General features: G+C 55.7%; 6 protein-coding genes across 6 annotated transcripts; 2 read left to right on the top strand and 4 right to left on the bottom strand.

Annotated features, from left to right (window-relative positions):
- Window positions 1-107: 107 nt before the first annotated feature.
- Window positions 108-658, top strand: KVR01_004678 (uncharacterized protein; the record flags this gene model as incomplete). Its single annotated transcript, XM_044793880.1, has 1 exon — window positions 108-658. Exon 1 carries the CDS (start codon window positions 197-199, stop codon window positions 656-658), a length of 462 nt encoding a protein of 153 aa, XP_044646842.1. The 5' UTR covers window positions 108-196.
- A 6,055-nt stretch (window positions 659-6,713) lies between these two features.
- KVR01_004377 (uncharacterized protein) lies at window positions 6,714-7,166 on the bottom strand (the record flags this gene model as incomplete). The annotated part of the gene is made up of 1 exon (XM_044792720.1): window positions 6,714-7,166. The coding sequence occupies one exon, from the start codon at window positions 7,164-7,166 to the stop codon at window positions 6,714-6,716; it is 453 nt and encodes a 150-aa protein (XP_044646541.1).
- Window positions 7,167-8,334: 1,168 nt separating this feature from the next.
- Window positions 8,335-12,499, top strand: KVR01_004075 (type 1 serine/threonine-protein phosphatase catalytic subunit GLC7). Its single transcript, XM_044793644.1, has 6 exons — window positions 8,335-9,066; window positions 9,283-9,607; window positions 9,697-10,098; window positions 10,201-10,500; window positions 10,572-10,600; window positions 10,699-12,499. The coding sequence occupies exons 2-6, from the start codon at window positions 9,428-9,430 to the stop codon at window positions 10,712-10,714; spliced, it is 927 nt and encodes a 308-aa protein (XP_044646239.1). The 5' UTR covers window positions 8,335-9,066; window positions 9,283-9,427; the 3' UTR covers window positions 10,715-12,499.
- On the bottom strand, window positions 11,775-13,321 carry KVR01_004760 (uncharacterized protein). Its single transcript, XM_044793935.1, has 3 exons — window positions 12,859-13,321; window positions 12,737-12,764; window positions 11,775-12,610 (listed from the first exon to the last, which is right to left on the bottom strand). The coding sequence occupies exons 1-3, from the start codon at window positions 12,924-12,926 to the stop codon at window positions 12,053-12,055; spliced, it is 654 nt and encodes a 217-aa protein (XP_044646924.1). The 5' UTR covers window positions 12,927-13,321; the 3' UTR covers window positions 11,775-12,052.
- A 522-nt stretch (window positions 13,322-13,843) lies between these two features.
- Window positions 13,844-14,681, bottom strand: KVR01_004331 (uncharacterized protein; the record flags this gene model as incomplete). The annotated part of the gene is made up of 3 exons (XM_044793989.1): window positions 13,844-13,994; window positions 14,110-14,350; window positions 14,507-14,681. The coding sequence occupies 3 exons, from the start codon at window positions 14,679-14,681 to the stop codon at window positions 13,844-13,846; spliced, it is 567 nt and encodes a 188-aa protein (XP_044646495.1).
- A 2,240-nt stretch (window positions 14,682-16,921) lies between these two features.
- Window positions 16,922-18,807, bottom strand: KVR01_004037 (uncharacterized protein; the record flags this gene model as incomplete). Its single annotated transcript, XM_044784954.1, has 6 exons — window positions 16,922-17,042; window positions 17,112-17,434; window positions 17,718-17,790; window positions 18,094-18,243; window positions 18,427-18,504; window positions 18,794-18,807. The coding sequence occupies 6 exons, from the start codon at window positions 18,805-18,807 to the stop codon at window positions 16,922-16,924; spliced, it is 759 nt and encodes a 252-aa protein (XP_044646201.1).
- Between the last annotated feature and the right edge of the window lie 491 nt (window positions 18,808-19,298).

Here is a 19,298-nt window from a genome sequence, read left to right as displayed (position 1 = left end):
GCTTTACAAGAACAATCCCGACCTATCTCCTGAGTCCTCATCTGCAGTGCACGAGGTACACGTCTGGGAACCACCCAGAGACCCAGACAGCTTCTGGAAAACATGGTGGGAGTTTCACCCTCATGGGCCGCCTTCTACGCTCTTCCATCACGTTTGGTACACCAACCATGCTCATTACCCTGAAGGTGCGGCGGACATGGCGGGCTACTGGGCTGAGTCCCGCATCTTTGGGGGGGTGGTCCTTTTCGATCGCTCAGGGTCGGATCCGGAGGCTGTCTATCTACACCCCGACCGCAACGAGGTCACGTATAGGATCTCGAAGCTTACAGACGAGCAAAAGTCTGCCCTGTTGAGCTTTCTGAGGACGAAGAGGGCACAGAATGACGAGCCAAAAGGAGGCCATGGGGGAAAACACGAGAGTAGGGATCTTGGAGGAAAACGCCCTTTGCCCATCTTGCCGGATGAGACCAATTTGCACCGTGTTGACCCAGAGGAGCCTTTCAGCGTAACTGGCGTTTATCGTGATGTGTGGGAGAGAGAGATGCCGCCGCCAGAGTGGGTGGGAGACGACAGGGCTTCAACCGTTGGGAACCCTCTAAATTTCCCAACTAAGGCGTCCCAACAGGAAGCATTACTGCGCTGGATACAGCGGCGATAGATAAGCGTTAGCGGTTATAATTCTTTTAGAAGATAAATAGAAATTTAGTTCGGAAATATTCTAACAAAAACAGCTAACTGGTTTCGCTTTTATTCCGCACACGTCCGAAGACATACGTGGCGCCTTCATACAGTGGTAAACGCTTAAGACAATGAAGATGAAAACTGGGAGGAGCGTTGATCTGCCGCTGGAACTCGGCTCATTTTTTGGCCTGAGTCCTGTGAGACTCCTGTAATTTCTCGGCTAAACGACGCATTAGGTCGTTCAGCTCGAATCCCTTCACGAATTAAGACTTGGTGCCGGTGCTGAAGTGTGCAGGTGGCTGCAAAGCCCAAACGCGGTAATAAACGCTGTCTTCTCAGCAGTCCGAGGATCAAGGCGGACATGCCAGAAGCCGTTCTTCGGGTCTATGAAAGCGTACCACCGGTGGCCCGCAGCACGTTGGATCTGGTCCATAGCGTTGGGCATGGGGTGGGCGTGTTTCTTCGTACGAGAATTAAGCTGACGGTAGTCGCAGCAGAAACGCCAAATGATCAGGTGGGGGACGGATTCTTTCCCTTTGCGTGCCGCTGTGGGTTTCTTTGGGACGAGCATCCCATAGTGAGCGTTGACGGAGTCTCGTATGGCTTGTTCCAACTTCTTCGGATCGCAATTTCCAAGCATGCTGTCGTACAGCAGTTGGCCAACCCCAGATTACCCAGATGGCCGCCACGAGGTCAAGCTTGTCTTCATTCCCGTCACTCCGGTGCCGCTGACAGGGACTCGCAAATTGTTGCAATTGTTGTCCACCGACGTCCTTGGTGGCTTGCCGAAAAAAGGAGAGAAGAGAGCGGACGATGCCGACATGCTCCTCACGAAGGATCACTCCCTCTGTGTGATGAACGAGACGATGAGCGAGACCAAGGTTGTTGCCAAAATACTGGTCTGACTCACGATGCTCGAGATTCAGATGAGGATAGGTGCGAAGAAAATCCTTGGCCGCCTCGATCACTTTATGGTTGGTGTTCAGACACTCACGTCCGTCATTGGCAGTGGTGAAGATATAAAGCTACGCGGCTTCTTGCTCGTGAGTGAGGTATCACAGCGGCCAGTACGGTAGGAGGAAAGGAGAGCACCGTGCGGTATGTCATCTGCCTCTGGAGCACTTGAGCTTTGTGATTGTTGTCGATAGGTATCGAACGAGTGGACAAGGGCGGATCGCGAGGCGTCGTGCCTCACTCGACCTTCTGTGAAAGCCAAACAAGCAGCAATCAACACAGTCGAGCTTCCCAGGTTGCGGCTCCGGGCTAACATCGAGTATCCGCTGCATGGTGGTATCGGCACTCTTCGTCCACCGACTTGGAAAGCTGGCCGTGAGGTACGGGTTTTCGATCTGCAGATTGATCGGTCGGTTGTTGTCGACCTCGCCCTGCTTGTCGTTTGGCTCCTGCACTCGTGGAAGTGTCTGGATGGCCAGGATGCCTGTACGAAGATGTCAGCACGCATTCAACTCCCTTTCTCAACAGACTCACGCTCACTATCGCTCTTTAATGAAATTCGCCGTCTAACCGATATATACGAACAGTGACATTGAATCGGCTCTTAACGTCGTTGTGCATTGAGCGGAAGACCGCAGGGATTTGATCTTTTGTCCGAAATCCCTTTTTCAAGGTGAACCGGGATGCATCATCAGTAAAGAACATGAAATAAAGAGGTCCAGTTTGGGCATCATTTAGTGTGGCCCATAGAACAAGACCTCCGTGGCGAGTTCTACTGCGATGGTAGTGACGGAGAAGCTTTTCCTTTTTGCAAAGGGCCCTTCGGAGTGTCGAGCTTGGCTCGTTCAAAATTGGTTCAAATATATATATGTGGAAGGAAACAAGATTTGACAAAGGAGATGGAGAAGAAGAAAATCTCATTATTCCATCGATGAAAATGCTCCGAGTATATATTCTTGTCGCGATAGACCGAATGGCTGCGGAAGGTCCTCCATCTCTCATCTCAGTTTGGGCGTCCCTTGATTCGCCGTACGAAGCAGTGATCCGTGCCTGACATCTGCTGCTTGCACATGCCCAGGTATGTTTGCTCTGGAACCACACCGCCAATCCACACAGTTGTGAATATCCGATATAGTTAGGATGCTTGCCCAAATGAAAATGACAATTGTATTAAGTTGGCATGAGTGGGCACGGGGCAAGCGGCTAGGCAGAATAATGAAGCCAGACGGACATCACCGCATTGTCTCCAGCAAGCAATGTATGACACAGCTTTTGCGTGTCTTCTCCAGACAATGATCTGGCAGACACCGAGATGTCAAAGATTCGAGGGCTCATCCCGACCAACCAATAATGATGCAAATTGGATAGCAATCTGGTGACGTTGGGCAGCTTGCGCAGCAAATTCGAAAGCCCGGTATTTTCGCCTGATGTTGGGCCAGAGGCTGGGCATGGCTTCGAGTCCTGGATTGTTGTTCAGTGACTTCTCAATTTGGGGTGGAAGGAGCTGACATTGGTTCCAAAAATTATATCGGCACCGGCACGAACGTGTTGATTCACGGTCTTGTGTCTCAGTGCTGTCAGCTTGCAGTTGCCGCTTCCTTATGGCGGTTTCATCGGAATGGCAGGCATCGTCAGTTGGACCTGAATTAAGTCAACGAATCTCATACCGCATAATTAGAACATGGACTGGACTGCTCAGTATTAGGGGACGTTCTTGAAGAAGGCCAGCATTTGCTAACGCAGCCCTGATCCAGAATAATCTTGGCATATGTTCAGAAAGGCGCACCCATAGTGGCACAGTCTCCCCAATTGTGAATCAAGTCAGAGCTGTCATCCAATCCGTGAGAGATATTGAATCGACTCAAAGAACATACGTAGGTAGGTACATGAGGTGTGATGCCTATGCTGTTCAGTGTCCATTGGCGATTTCGAAAAAATAGATGCATCAAGAGATCAGATAGTTGCTCCTTGCGGTTCTCCTTTCTGTTAGGCCTTCACACTACCAGACGAGATATAATAGACACCAATTCTATCCCCTGGACTAGAACATACTAGTAGCCTGCGATATCCCGATTCCGCCATTCCACCACGTCTATGATGATCGTCGGTACACCACATACCCGTCGTTGCTAGGTAACAAGCACAATTGTCTCACCCGCTGGACTCGGACTTCTTGACGTCGCGAGCTTATTGTGAGCCCGACTACCACGTTGCGAGTCAGGGCCTTCGTGGACATGTATATACACAGTGGATTTGAAGACGACTTGGAAATAATGGCAGAGGGTCATTGTGGACTATGCCAGGTCAACCCATGAGAAACTCCGTGTCGCAGTTGTAGTATCATTAGTCTATCTGAGAATGTGTTGCGTTTAGCACTGTGTGTGGTAATAGAGTTTCACTAAAGGCTGGGCGTATCTGAGAGTTCCACGGTTATCAAAACTCTAGGCCACTATGTAGACCAGAAGTTCATGAGCAGTGAAACTAGTTGTTTCTGCTGGACAAAGAAGAAGCCATAGGGGCCGACCGCAGTTTGAAAAAAAAGAGACCCCCGCCCAAAAAAAGCTTCTCCCTCACTCGGGGCCCAATGTGGTCATCGCATAGAATACAATGAGTTCTGACACAAAACTGCTGACAAGAGGAATATACCGATATGTAAACACCTGTGGACGGAGACTGCTCCAGAGAATGCCTACCTAGTCCGGCACATGGATCTCATTAAAACCTAGCCAATAGCAACAAGACGAGAGTAGTAATATCAACCACTGGCAAGGCCGTTTATGCCCCAGGTCTCACGTCCAGTGACGATCATGAGCCCCCGAAGGCCTATCGCAACACGCACGGCAAGTGCCGAGCCCGTACTCAGGTAGGCAGGTAGGTTGGACGCAAAAGCTTGTACAATGTTGGAGGCGCTCAGACATGCTATGCTCCACGGAAGTGCCTAGCCCGGGCAGCTACTGTGTATGCACTGCAAGCTTAGGCACAGGTCTGTGACAGCATTCTCGGTCTTGATAATGCGTCTTGATGACTAGCCTTGACCCCATAGTCACCCTGCTGGTACGTGCTTTGGTAATTTCTCGTCTCATGTATCGCGAGAGCCGCCAGAGTGGCTGAATGAAGAAACAGGGTAGCAGTGCAGCTGGAGCAGGACCAGGAAACATGTAGTCTATGTCTTGCTTATCCGTCGGGGAGACTCACCACGCTCCGCCTCATTCGTCTTTCCACGGGCGCCGCCGAGCTGTGCGACATATGAGCAAGACTAGGTGGTCCAGGCGGACACGATTCTCGAAGCTGGCTATTACTGGGGTGCCTAAAGAAGAAGCAACGTGAGGGCTGACATCTTGAATCTCATCCTTATGGGCCCGATCTTCTCGGCCAGACGCCGCCGTCAAGGACTACGCGTCCGCCGTACGGGTCACTAACCTCCTGACAACCACAACAGCATCTTTCCAGTCGCACCGGCGGCAACCCCAAAAGGGTCCCAGAGAAAAGCCAATTGTCATTCGCGCTGGTGGCCCGAACGCCGGTGGCACATGTGAAAGGGAGTAAACTTTCCTTGACTCATGGCTGTGCACGCAACAGCATGCATTGATGATGATGATGGGCTTTTTGGGTGTCGTGGATGACTGCATGATAAGTGAGGCAGTTGCACAGTGGTGCACAGGAATCAGTCGCCTTGGGGCTGAATGACGGAGGCCGCGTCAAGTCCGCGGCTTACCCTATCACGGGGAGAGTGAGGCTTGTGTGGTTTGCCGGAGGGGCCAAGACCCAGCTACCGACGTTGGAGTCGGCTCAGGCCCAGTCGTCGCGCGGGAAGCGATATTGGAGGGACTCCCGCAAGACAGTTGGTGTATGTGGGCGGAGCCGGATTGAGGAGCACAGAGACCTGCAGACCGCCTCTCCACGTAGACCCAGATTGTCGCATATCCAGGTAATCCGTGATCACTTTGGTGGCGAATGCGATCTTCTCGTGCTGTAGCAGAGTGAAGCCTATGCTGGCTTTGCGTTATGTATCTCGTCGCAGTGAACAGTGGACGACATTTCCAGGAAAACTACAATTCCCCAGAAGGGATGTTCTTCTTAGGCGTACTTCTTCTAGGTACAACGAGAATGTAGCTGATAGGTAGGAGCAGGCTATGTTGAAACCCGTCAAGGACACTACGGGGGTCTCGATCTTTTCTTGCGCGTAGAAGAGGGCAGTCGAGGACAGAGACGACACGTTGGCGAGGAAATTGGGGACCCACCAGTTGGCCTCTCTCGTCTGAGTTTTGCATTTCTAGCCTATTTCGGCCATGCAAATGTTGAATGTTGTGCAGGCGTACCCGCGATGATAACTCGGGGACATGCAATGAGTAGAGTGCTGTATGGCCCGTCAAGGCGGGAAACGGAGTACTGGCGGAGCTCAGTGCTGTCATACGGGCCGGTCACACGGAGTAGAAAGCGGGTGGGAGCCGGGGTCTTGGGGCGAGGGCAAGCCACTCAAGACTGGGGCAGGCAAGCCTTCGGTGATGAGACTGCGCGACTTATACAGCAGTTTCAGAGCGGGGCGCACGCACAGCTGCCCCCGGGACGTCTTTTGTGCCTGCCAACCAGCATTTGTTGGCTGTCCTGTGCCACAGAAGCAGTTTCGTGCTTGGCGCGGGCGGCGGGCAGCCGTGAGACTGCAGAAAGCGACACTGAAGCTTTGGAGTGGCTTCTCACCACCCAGCAGGCGTCCACAAGTCACCGGCGAGCTAGTCTTGGAAACTTGGCAGTCTGACAAGCTCGCGCGTTAGACCGGAGTCAGCTCATGTCGGGTCTGGGATTTCACTGCAGCTACTGTCGCGGGCTGCGAATGAGACGGATCTATAGGCGGCCCCAAGGTGACCATGAGGCTTTGGCAAGTGCCAGTGAGGGTGCCGTCGTAATCTAAGTATTAGCACCAGAGTTATGAGCCCGGGGGCGGCGACTGGGGCGGCTGGACCAAGGCCCCCCTGAGCCCTCTCTCTGTCGGGCGCAGGGCCGCTCTGTCATGGAGAATCAGTGCTGCGGAGTGTGACGACTCTGACAAGGCAGAATGCGCCCGGGCGGGCGTTGGTTGTTTAGGCTGCTAGCCGTGCTCCGTCAGTCCACGCGTGTGGTCGAGGCTTGATAGGCAGGTGAATTAGACAAGCATCCGTGAGTGATTTTAGAGCGCTGCATTGCTCGAATCGACGGCCTGCAGGTGATAGGTGATGGATGGGTGGTGGGCAGGCCAGGCCAGGCCAGGCCGGCCGGCGCGCAAGCGGCCGTGGGGGGAAGCCGTCCTGGCAGTCGTGAGTGGATGATGATGACTTGGGGACTTGGGATCTTTGGATCCTGAGGGAGCGGTTCGTAGTGGTAGTGGTGTCCAGGTCCCAGGAGGGCTCCAAGGGCTCCCACAAGCGACTCTGGTCCGGATGGAGCATCCGCTGGGGTGAAATTTGCAGTCTCTGGCCCTGAATCAGTGTTTCGTCAAAGCTCATGTGAAGCTGTCTGTCCTGTGAGACAACCAAGTCTCGACGTCGGGTTTCCATGTTCTTGCACGTCGGCCCAAGCAGACAGGCAGGCAGGCAGGCAGTGGTTCGTGGCGCCTCGGCAGGAAATTTTAGGAGGATGAGATATCCGCAGTTGGGCTTCTAGATCCCGCGTAGGTGGAGACATGGCAGAGGTCCCGCAGTCGCGATCGGTGATGGATACGGATTGTACAGGACCGACTCCGTATTGTCCACGCCTAGACCACAAAGCCGACGGGCCCTTTGCGTTGATGGCCCAGTGCCCAGTGGTCCGAGTAGCCCGATGTTGATCCCGCAAGGGCGGCACAGATGCATTCCACAAGGGCAATAGTGCCTCGGCAGGGAACAAAGGACGGTAGCAACAGGAGAGACACGAAACAGAAGTTGAAGAGAAAGCTGGGCTGCAAGAGGGCAGAGTGTTGCCGCTCGCGGACAGGTGCAGGTCTTTGTATTGCAGGCTGCAGACTGCAGACTGAGGCATTGAGGCTCGAGTGCGATGACGAACATGGGAGCTGTCGCCAAGCTTGTTAGACCACAATAGCTGGCTCGGATGTAAACTAGGGATCCAGGTGTAAGCAGGGCAGGCGAGAAGACGCACAATCTCCCGTTGTTGGGGCCGGCCGTGGGCGACACGACGACTAGACGACTAGACGACCATCAAAAGTGTCGGGAGTCGAGTGAGAGACTGAACCTTATTCGGGCCCTGGGAGAGCAGGGAGAGGAAGGGGTGGGTCCTGGTCGGGCGGTGCAAGCGGAGGGCTGTGATTGGGCACTACGCCGTATTCGCGCTAAAAGAGGGGGTAGTCTGCAACTGGAATACCACTGTTTAGACACCGAGCTCCTGCTGGGCCGCCCCCAGGCCCAGTGCACCTGCCCAAGCCGCCCAGGCCCCTAGGCAACCAGCCCACGGGTGCCCTGTCACTGCTGCCCAGCTACCACGAGGCACTCACTGACTCTGCTGCCATTCTTGGTCGCCGTTCTGCCGTTCTGCCGTTCTGCCGTTCTGCCAACCAGCCTGCCTGCCTGCCAGCCTAGCGCACAACACCCACGCCCTGAGCGTCGTAACCCCGCCCCCCCGTCGCCTCCGAAACACCAGCGTACTGTTGTTGCGGTTGTGGTACTGGTAGACTGGGTGGCAGCCAGCAACGGGCACAGCCCTTTGAGAATTTGCAAGCCCCCCCTCCCTCCCCCCGTTTTGGCCTGACGGGCCCGAACTGCCATTTCCAATCCGACCTGGGGACCTGGGAAGTTTTGTTGACCGACATCTCTTCCTTCCCTCCCCCCAAAACCAAGAGCGACCTGAAGAGTCAAACTGTCAATCAATCCATCCTTACGGCGACATCAAGACCCGATCGAGGCATATTCTTTGACGCTGCTCTTGACCACTGCGACCGAGAAACTGCATCCCCAGTTTTTTCCACCCATACAACAAGGCGACAAACCTCTGGCGACCAGGCTTCCTAGCCCCATCTCCCCCATTCCCCGTCCCCGGCGACCCAAAGGCGAAAAAAAATCCACTGTCGTGGTCTCCTCCCTCAACCCCGTGCTTCCCGCCCTCGAACTGCACACGGCAAACAGGCGATCAACCCCTCCCCGAGGCGACGACGGTTCATCTCCAGAGAACCACAGCGAGAGGTAAAACTTCCACGCGATTCACCCTGCAGCGAACCGCCCCTGCGGCAAGGCGATCCACTCCTGCCTCCCCCCGCTGCTTCTGCCGCTGAAGCTGAAGCTGAAGCTGTCGCTGTCGCTGTCTTGACGCGACACCCCAAGGCTTCTGGCACCACACAAAGCCTCGTAACCAGTCGACTCCCCCTCAGACCAACTTCATCTGGCCCTCATCACCGTCTGCGACACAACACGCCCGCCGCAGACGCTTTCATTTTTGAAAGCCTACCACAGCTGAGATCACTTCCAAACAGTACGTACTTTGATGCGTCCCGCCTACGCCGCCCGGCTTGTCTGTCCCCTCCCTCCAGCCTTGTTGCCTCGCCCTCCTCCCGACTGTCGATTCCATTGCCTTCCTCGCCTCCCCCTGCCGCTGCATTATGGATCCAAATCCTCGGCCTGCTTGTCCACCCACCACCCCATGCACATGGGCTGCATGGCAAATGCTAAATCTGTATTTTTCATCTAGACACGAGAAGTGCATCAAACCACTGGACTGCCTGACTGCGTGAAACCACGTCCGGCCGCAGCGCACACCATCCCCTCCGGCGCGTCCGCTCCTCCTCCCTCCTCTGCCCCCTCCCGCCAGCTCCTGGCGGCCCTCCGACACCACCATGGCAGATCAACATGATGTTGATTTGGACTCTATAATCGACCGGCTCCTGGAGGTCCGCGGCAGCCGTCCGGGCAAGCAGGTCCAGCTGCTCGAGGCCGAGATTCGATACCTTTGCACCAAGGCCCGCGAGATCTTCATCTCCCAGCCCATCCTGCTCGAGCTCGAGGCTCCTATCAAGGTAAGCAACCCCCCGTGCACTTTTCTGGTCGCGGCAGGCCAGCTCAGAGTCTCGGCGCTGTGCTGACCCCACTCCTTCAACCCCAACAGATCTGCGGCGACATCCACGGTCAATACTATGACCTCCTGCGTCTGTTCGAATACGGCGGTTTCCCCCCAGAGGCAAACTACCTGTTCCTTGGTGACTACGTCGACCGTGGCAAGCAATCTCTAGAGACCATCTGCCTTCTCCTGGCATACAAGATCAAGTATCCCGAGAACTTCTTCATCCTGCGTGGCAACCACGAGTGCGCCTCCATTAACCGCATCTATGGTTTCTACGATGAGTGCAAGCGCCGGTACAACATCAAGTTGTGGAAGACATTTACGGACTGCTTCAACTGCCTGCCTATCGCAGCCATCATCGACGAGAAGATCTTCACCATGCACGGCGGTCTCAGCCCCGATTTGAACTCAATGGAGCAGATCCGCCGTGTCATGCGACCAACTGACGTAAGCCACCCCTTCGAGGGCAGCCTGCCTTTCATAGCTGCGCCTTTCTGACGCACACACCTCCTGGGACGTGTTGACATTGGTACTGACGGCATATTGCAGATCCCTGACTGCGGCCTGCTCTGTGATCTCCTGTGGTCCGACCCCGACAAGGATATCACTGGCTGGAGCGAAAACGACCGAGGCGTCAGCTTCACCTTCGGTCCTGACGTCGTTTCCCGCTTCCTGCAAAAACATGACATGGATCTCATCTGCCGTGCCCATCAAGTGGTCGAGGACGGATACGAGTTCTTCTCCAAACGCCAGCTCGTCACCTTGTTTAGCGCACCGAACTACTGTGGGGAGTTTGACAATGCGGGTGCCATGATGAGTGTCGACGAGAGTTTGCTCTGCTCGTTCCAGGTTCGTACCAGGCCCAGACAACCATGATAGGCGTTTCCTAGACATGTTGCTAATTTCAAATCCCCATGCAGATTCTCAAACCCGCTGAAAAGAAACAAAAGTACGTCCCCGGCCTCGGAGGCAGTAGATCCATCACTGCTCCCAGGAAACCGTCCAAAACCTAGTTTGAATTCACGCACCAACACCTGGTATTTTTAGGTTCGGACGACGATGATTGCTTCATCCTTGAAGTGCCCGACGACACTTTTATCTTGACCCCCATCACAGGCGGAACTTTGCTGGAAACCCCGTGCCAGAACAAGGCCCTCTACCCCAGGTTCTCCTCGTACCGAACCCTCGCCTCGAAGTACATACCGACCTCCGCGTCGACAAAGCGCCATGGCCTGACCCGCTCGATTAGCCCAGGAGGGACTTCCGCCTGCTCAACCGGCTCCCACGGTTGCAGTCTTTGAAGGGCCCCGACATTGTCGAATATGTATTAATGATAGTCTTTCGCTTCACCTCATTCTAAAGATGAACGGCGGCCACAGTCTATCATCAAGTGCACCAAAGTCCTTACAGCTCCTGACTATCATGCCGACAACTAATTGACGCCTGCCTTCTGCAATTTTGGTACAGGACGTCCCCGATCACCTGGATCCGTCCTCGTCTAGTTGCAGCCGAAGCGGGGTGGCAAGGCCGTTCTTTTTCCCTGGTCGACGTCGTGGGAATACGGATGGATGGCTGTGGAGCGATGCTCCTACAAAAACTCTTTGAAACCGAGATCGGTAGTAAGGGGGATACTGTGTGTCCTTATAATGAAGGGGGCCCGTTTTGATACGTGGGCGGTTGACAGCGGATGGTTCGGTTGTGCCGGGCCGGTCGGGTCAGGTCGGATCACTAAACGAGGAGAAAAAGGGGGGAGGAAGAGGGATTTCCTTAATCGCCATGTTTAAGTATTGTTACTTGTCGAGTTTGCGGTTTCTTGCTGATTTGACCTGGCCGCGTCTGTTTGTGATTGTTCGTGACGGAGTCCCGTGTCAGGCGTTTCCGCCTTGCAGCCCTCTTTCGAAATCTTAGAGACCGTCAGCGCCTGGCCTTCATGGGGGTGGTTGTTTGGGCCAGGCCACCGCGGTTGCCAGGCTGGAGATGGAAAAGCCCTCGACCAAACAGAGTATCCCACTTCCTCGTCCGGACAGTCGTGACGATATACGATACAATGACTATTCCACACATGTCCCACATGATCGAGTCCAATAGGATGAAGTAGTAAACCGGCGTGTGTACCGAGCCAGCCAGCCAGCCAGCCAGCCAGCCAGAGCCTTGTGTTGACGAAGAAAGACCCCGAAGCCGCGCGGCGACTATGCCAGCCACAAGAAGCAAGTAGGCATTGCGGAAAACCGTGCCCCCTGGTGAAGACTCCCATGCCCGGCCGAATGCATATTTGACCAGTTAGGTTAGGTAGGTACTGGTGAAGAACCACCCAGATAGATCGCCGCCTGAACGTCTCCTCGTCGTCGTCGTCGTCGTCGTCACCCACTTGCAACCCAGGGCGCCCCCACCCACCACCGGCTTAGTCGCAGTCCTCGCACTCCTTCTTGCTCTCGCACGAGGCAGCTGCGGCAGTCGCCTCCGCGGCGGCCTCGCTCGCCCCCGGGTAGCCCGCGCCCGCGGGCCCCGCGGCCTCGAGCTCGGCCCTGGACGGCTTGGCCTTGTGGGGTTGCCGGGCGTCCGCCGCCGCGGCGGCTGCCACCTTTGTTGAATCACTGGTGGTGGCAGTCGCAGTGGCGGTAGTAGTAGTAGCAGTAGCAGCACCAGAAGTAGTGGGACCCGGCCTCGCGTGGTCCCTGTCGACGTGCCCGAGGTCGCGGCCCGGCTCGATGACGTCCCTCACGCGGCGCTTCAGCTCCTTGGTCTCGGGGAAGCCGCCGTCTGTCTTGCGGTCCCAGAGGACCTTTCGGGCCGGGGAGGCGATGGCCCCTCCCCCGTCACCCGGTTGTTGTGGGGTTGAGGTGGAGGACGGCGGGGGGGAGGAGTACAGGATCTCGACCACGAAGGTCCCGCCTGTGGATGGCTGGAGTGCGACCTCGCCCAGCGAGGTGGAGAATGTTGAGAGGAGCTCTTGGGCGTACTGTAAGGGGCTTGGTCAGTATATCAAGGTCGTCGGATTCATGATGGGTTGAGGGTTGTGTGTGTGTGTTCATGGCTGTGTGAGTGGTTCGGAAAATTGAGAGAGGAGTGTGAGTTCTGGGCGTACATATGCTGCTCTTAGCATCCACTTGCACCTGGTGACTGGTTAGTCTTGGTGACATTCTCTTCCATGATGAATGAGCTTTGAGAACCAGGTTCTTTCTGTTCCCGCTGGCGTGTCCAACTCACTGGGTGCAGAACTTGATGGTCACACGAGGCAGTGGGAAAGGTGCCCCAGTATCGACGCCGTCCGCCATGGCCGAATAAGTAAGTTTGTGAGTGTGTTGTCGAGCAAGTCTTCGATCGTATGATAGGTGCTGTGATCGAAAGACACTCTTTTCACTGGCGTTCACGGGTCTATGTTAGAGAGACAACGGCTGTCTACCCCGGAAAGAAAATGCTACCCCGTCCTCGGCGATGAGGTCAATGGTGTGGTTGCAGCCGGCCTGTCGTCACCGGGGCCCTTCTCCGAGAGCGCCGTTGGGTGTGGGGAGGTGGGAGGTGAGAGGGTGGGAAACCCCTGGCCGTCCCAGCGCACCGGAGCCCGGTACCGTTTTTTCGTCCACTTCGGGACCGCGCACCAGCTGGTTTTAATTTAACTTCGACCCTGGGTTCAACGTTTGTCTCTTTAGTAGGTAACTATTAAAACTAGTGCAAGAAGTCATGAGATCCGAGACAGGAGGGAGATGCACCGCTCCGTTGGTTCGTGCTGCATTACTCCGTCCGAACCGACATTTGATATATCATAACCAGAAATGTCTCACATAGGCCCCCCCGGCTTTTTTTTCAGTTGAACTTTTCAGTTTTTAGTTTGTTGTTAAAAAAAAATTCTTCCGTATTTTTCGTGAATTATGACATTACCTAGGCCGGTAGGTTGCTCGCCATTTATGGACGTTTCCTTCCAGAGACCACGCAAATGATTACTTTAGTAGGCGAATGAGTGATTAATTTGGATTTATGAGCAAGCAGAAAGACCAAGTATCAAGTTAAGCCTTCCCCAACTCCAGAAAATCGTCTAGCCTTTGACCGAGACAAAGGGGGTATCAACATGTGCAGCAAAACTGGCCTCTCCCCTCCATGACCCGTTGCCATTCTTCTCAATCAATATCGACAGTTTCAGTGACCCCAGATGATTGTTCTGTGATGGACGCCGAGTTCTTCCAACCACCAGTCCTTATGCCTTGTAGACCTTCCACTCCACGCCCGCAAAGGAGGGATCTCGATCACAGCCCATCCTGCCCCGTACAGATGGCAACCTCTCAACGCCCTCGCCAAACTGTGATATGACTGACTTGATAATGTCGCTGACGTCCTGGTTGCCGATACTGTGTGTGCAGTCACCTCGTCAGCAAACCAAGAAGAAACCATGCAGTGAACCAAACAGGCCAAAGCAGTAAAAAGAAAGGAAGGGGGGGGGAGGGCTAGCAAGACACTACTTACGGTATCGTCCCAGTAACCCGATCGGTATGCCGCACAGCAACGACACAAGACTCGACGCGCGCAAACTCCTCCCACGAGTCCGGCGAGCTGAACCTCGTCACGAGCCAGAACCCGTCCCTGTCCTTGACGTAGTCGAGGAACGTCTTGCAGTGGCTCACCAAGGGGCCCTGGTCCTCCTCGCTCGTGGCGAAGGTGCTGTCGCCGCAAAGGTTCTGGGGCGTCTCGGAGTTTGCCCATGTGACTGCGAAACCCCCAGGTGGCGTGAGCCTCTCTCTCATCCTCACACTTTTTCCGGCGGTAAAATTAACATTTGAGGAGATGGGGGGCGCGGCGGGAGAGAATGAGTGGAGTGTGCTGGGGAAAAGGGACAAAAGGGGGTGGGGGAGGAGCTGCTTACAGTCGCGCCGTTCCAGCCTGTCGTCCTCGCGGACGGTGTCCCTACCAAGACCGACGCTGCGATGGACGGGGCTCGAGTGAGCGCGTGCGGTGACCGAGGGGCGCACCGGGTGGCCGGCCGCGATGCCGACGAGGGCCAGGAGGACGGCCCCGAGGATGGTGGCGAGCCGTGGCATGGTGCTTCCTGAGAGGGTGGGGCGAAGGGGAGATTGGATGTCTGCCTGGGTGCCCAGGGAAAGACTTGGCCGCAAACGAGAGTTATGTATCGTGAGCGACAGGGGGCAGACGCGTCGATCAGGAACAAATGGAGGCTTGAGGCGTTGGAATGTGGGTGTCTTGAACGCCTCGGCAACCGCCAACCGTTCCGCGACCAGGAGGGAGGCTTTTTCTACCTTAAGAAGGAGAGAGACGATGGGTCGATCGCTCCTTAATGCGGCCAGCTTGAGCTATGGGGCTCGAGGTCGTGCGCGCGAGGTCGGCGATGTTGGATTGGTTGGCGTGCAGTGAGTATTCCAACTCTGTTAGTCACAGTAGGCCACTGACAAAGGGACAATACCATCGACCCTGCCCCTGCCTTCCTGCCTTCGAGTCACTCGTTCCTTCACCCAAGATAAGCTCCTATAGGACCGGCTTCCCATAAGATAACCTGTTGCGGGATCACACGGGAAGGCAAGCCACATGATGCTCTTGCTACTGTGCTTGACGTTGCTCCCAGGGACAGCTCGCAACTGCTTTGGAGAACTGGGAAGGTGCGCGGGTGGGAATGATGGGTGAACACACCAAGGCCCAGGGCCCCAGGGCCCCTGCACACCGGAATGATACTAGATGCCCCCATCCACGTGCTGTTGCGTGAGACATGTTCACGAAAACGGACGACTAGCGAACCCCCCCAAGCGTGGGGAAATGAAAGAGAACCGAGCAGCTGCCGAGGGGGAGAGCCCGCGCCAGTGGTAGCCCAACAGAGGATACCAATATCCCACACATGTGAGTGGGGAGGAGGCATGTAATTGATTCACGCCGGGTTAGCAGCAAGCAGGCCAAGGGTCCATCCTGATTTAAAGTGCAACAGTTGCCTGCCGTTGACGTGGAAATGGAGAAGCCCGATCAGTCAGTCAATCAGTCAGTCAGTGTCACAACTCCACGACTTCCCCGCCGGGTGTCCCACCAAGCTCCGAAAAGAAGAAGACAAGAGAGGTAGAAGGGCCGGGAAGAAAGGAGGCCGGGCGAGCGGGCAGCCGCAGCCAAGACGTCGCACAGGGAAACGAGGAGAGCAGAGCAGAGCTTCTCCCCGGCGACCGGAAGCCGTTCCCTTTTCTCCTCTCCTCCCTCTCCCCTGGGCCCGTGCCCGTGCGTGTGCGTGTGCGTGTGTGCGTGTGCAAGAGTTGTCTCGGGAGGGCTCTCAAGGTTGTCTGTCCTTCGGGCCGCACCCAAGCACATGCGCGAGGGGAACACCGGATCCACTGGCCTTGTGTCGTTGCGGGGCTCGTCGGCGTGGCTGGAGACTGGAGGGCGAGCGTGTGGGGGAACAAAAACGCGTGGACCCGGCTGTTTGGTCCAAGGCAAATAAATTCCTAGGTTCCTAAGCAGTCTTGAAGAAACGCCTATCTGTGGCATTACGTCTTGATGGGTAATCAAATTAGAAACCTGACTCGAAAGCTTGATGAGCACTTACCGTGCACAATAGATAGATAGTACGTTAGCAGCATGCGTTGTTTCTTGCAAAAAGATGTCACGGTCAAAATGCTTGCGCCGCACCCGCGTGTCGCGCTTTGAGCAGGAGCCCGCCCTGGTATGTTCGTCGTGACAGAGGTGGTATTCACGTTGTGGAGAGGCCTAGACTGACGAGGTACAAGTGAAAAAAAGATAGTGTGGTGCAGTATTAATAGCATGCAGAATTATATCCCTCTTGCCGGTATCCACAAAGCCCATAAGCAAGAGGTCTGTATGAAGAAATATAAAACAAGACCATTATCGTAACCGCCCCAGGTGAGAGGCTCTCCTCCCTCGGATTCCACGGGCCAGGGCGAGTACGGCGGCGAAGAGGTCGGGGGTGTCGTGGGCGGGTATATCGGGTCGGGCCCTTCTGTTGCCCCCAGGGTGGAGGGGGGGACTGTCGAGTCTGTTCTCCCCTTTCGTCGTTGGATCCGTGCTCGCTCCTTTGCCTTTTCTCTGTCCCATAGCCCTGACGGCCAACGAGGGTCTCGTAGGGGTACCGTTTTTCCGAGTGTCAACGCCGGCCGAGCAAACAAAATAAAGCACAAGGCAAAACGCAAGGTTTCCTCCCCGGGGCGTCGCCATCGCCATCGCCTTCGCCGTTCGTGTGTCTCGAAAGATCGCCGCTCATCGCTTGGGCTTTTCCATCGTATCGAGATCCCTTAGAAACATCGCATCCATCGTTGATTTGTCGTCGCAGATATTACATGACCAAGCAGCAACCTCCGCTTTGTTGTGGTGCATAGGGGTCCTCGCCCTTTGGCACCACACCCCATACAGTGACGACCATATAGTCTCTGGTGCTGTTGCAGTAGGCAATGATGCTGTAAGAGGAGGCCTCGTGTCAGCGTGTGTGGTGCTGCGTGACGTTGCCTCGGTCGGGCGGGTCTTACCTTTTGCTTGCCTGGCTGACGGGGATGCGTTCTCGTTCGAGGTCCTCACGGAGGCGGTTGTTGAGCTCGGTAAGGCGACGCAGCTTCAGGTCTGCCATGCTCTGCTTGTTCTTCTTGATCTGGGTCGGGTCGCCGACATCACGAGAAGTGTACTGAGGCATGTTGGTTGTGTGAGAGGAATTCGATGCCGAATTGGCCCGGTTGCGAGAAGATCGTCGGGGAGATGATGAATATGCGGAGTCGGGGCCCCCAACTGCGAGATCCGGTCGGGCTGGCGACTGAGGTATGTGATGGCGGAGTCGATCCTTATCCCTGTCTTGATCCTGTTGTTCGAACATGGCGATGGTTAGTAATGATCTGGCGAGATTGGCGATTGAGGCTGGGGTTGGTTTGACGAAGAACGGGCGACGGGAGGGGATGGGTTTGGTGTTGTCTCTCGTTCGGAGGGTCGGCAGGGCAGGGCTGGACTGGGCTGGCGGATCACCAGTCTCTGCGACGGTGAGGTTTGACAAGCGGTAGGACGGTAGGACGGTAGGACGATTGGCAACCGGTCGGATGTTGGAGCCCCAGGGCTGCACAAGGGGAGGAAAAAAGGGACTGACTTACGGTTGAGGCTCGGCAAGAAGTGCGGGCAGGTATTGGTGGGCGATCAAAGGAGAGGATGGCGGGCTGGATTGGACTGGATTGGAATGTGCAAAGGAGGGAATGAGGAATTGGAGGACGACGACAACACGCTCTGGACGAAGCTGTGCAGTGCAGTGAGTACAGTGAGCAGTAACGGGTAGCGGGTTGGGAAGAGGAGAAGCCGGCCCTGGGGAGATAGGCCGGGTGCTGCTGTGGCCGATCAGGTAAGCAGGCAAGGTGGGCCCAGCCGCAGGGACAGACGATGGCGGGTGGACGGGGCAGACACAAGTACCGTCAAGGAGAGGAGAGGCGGGTGGGGGTGGGCTCGGGTACGGGTACGGGGGAAACAGTTGCCTACCTCGTCGTGGACTGGTGGTACCTGAAGAGGCCTAGGGGTTTGGCTTCTCTGGGTGCGGTGAAGGCCTGCACACATGCACTATCCACCTCTGTAGGTGAGGTGAGATGCTGCTCTCTTGCGCTGCACTGCAACACTGCAATCAGGGTTGGCCTGGCCGGGATGGCGGGTGGTCAGGGGTCAAAGCTGCTGCTGTCTCTCCCAGGACTGGGGCGGGGGGCTGAAGCTGCAATCAAGCAGGCTGGCAGGTCGCACTGGTTTCTCTTCTCCCTTGGCAGCGGGTGGGCTTATGAGAGCTTGAGCTGACCACGACCACACACACACGCACGCACGCACGCAACAGACACGCAAGAAAGAGGGGACTGACACTGCTGGACGATGCACGGGATGGGGGGAAAAGGAATTAAAGAATACCTGTTGGAAAAGAAAACAGGGCGGCCGGGATCTCGCTTTGGGAGATGGGCAGCAGGCAAAAGGAGAAGACGCGAACCAAGCCCCAGATTGCAGGGTGGCGATTGGCTCGGAAACAGGTCTATGAGATTGCAGCTGGACATGGCTCCAACGGTAGGACGGACCCAAGGGCCCTTCCGCCGCCAGTGGGCCAACCCAGCCTGCCAGCCAGCCAGCCCAGCCCAGCCCAGCCCTCCTGGTCGCCTGGGCCTCGTGCCCAAATGCCCATTGCCCTCTTCGGCCTTCTCCCCACCTTTCCCACCCCATCACGGAAATGAGACTTTGACTTTGCCCATTTGTCTCACCGTTTAATGAGAGATTGTGCGAAGACTGAACGGCAGTCACACACCACGCACACAGCTCGCACACAATTTTTTCAATCTGATGGATCGGCGGGGGGAGCCGGGGAGCCAGAGCACTATAGTAGTGTATATACTGTACATATACTATACAGTATTCCATCCCTTCCTACCAGCACGCGCTATGCATGGCGTATACACCCGACTGAGGTTTATTAGCGTGCAGCTCAGACGGGAAACACAAGTCGAGCAAGGTCTTGGCGAGCTGTTTCGACTACTGCTGTGTACTGCATTACAGCATTGCGCTCGCATCTGTCATGTACAGTGTGCACTGCTTGTCCTTACTCGCATACTATATATACTCCAAAGCGAGAGGTGTCTGGTGTCTGGTACTTCGTGCCTTGTGCCCTGTCTCTGACCTCTGACCCGCGTTGAAGCTTATCAAACTCTCAGCCTCGA

Source organism: Diaporthe batatas (genome assembly GCF_019321695.1).
Source record: "Diaporthe batatas strain CRI 302-4 chromosome Unknown Contig00004, whole genome shotgun sequence".
NCBI classification, from domain to species: Eukaryota; Fungi; Ascomycota; class Sordariomycetes; order Diaporthales; family Diaporthaceae; genus Diaporthe; species Diaporthe batatas.
This window is presented reverse-complemented; position numbering and strand designations above follow the sequence as displayed.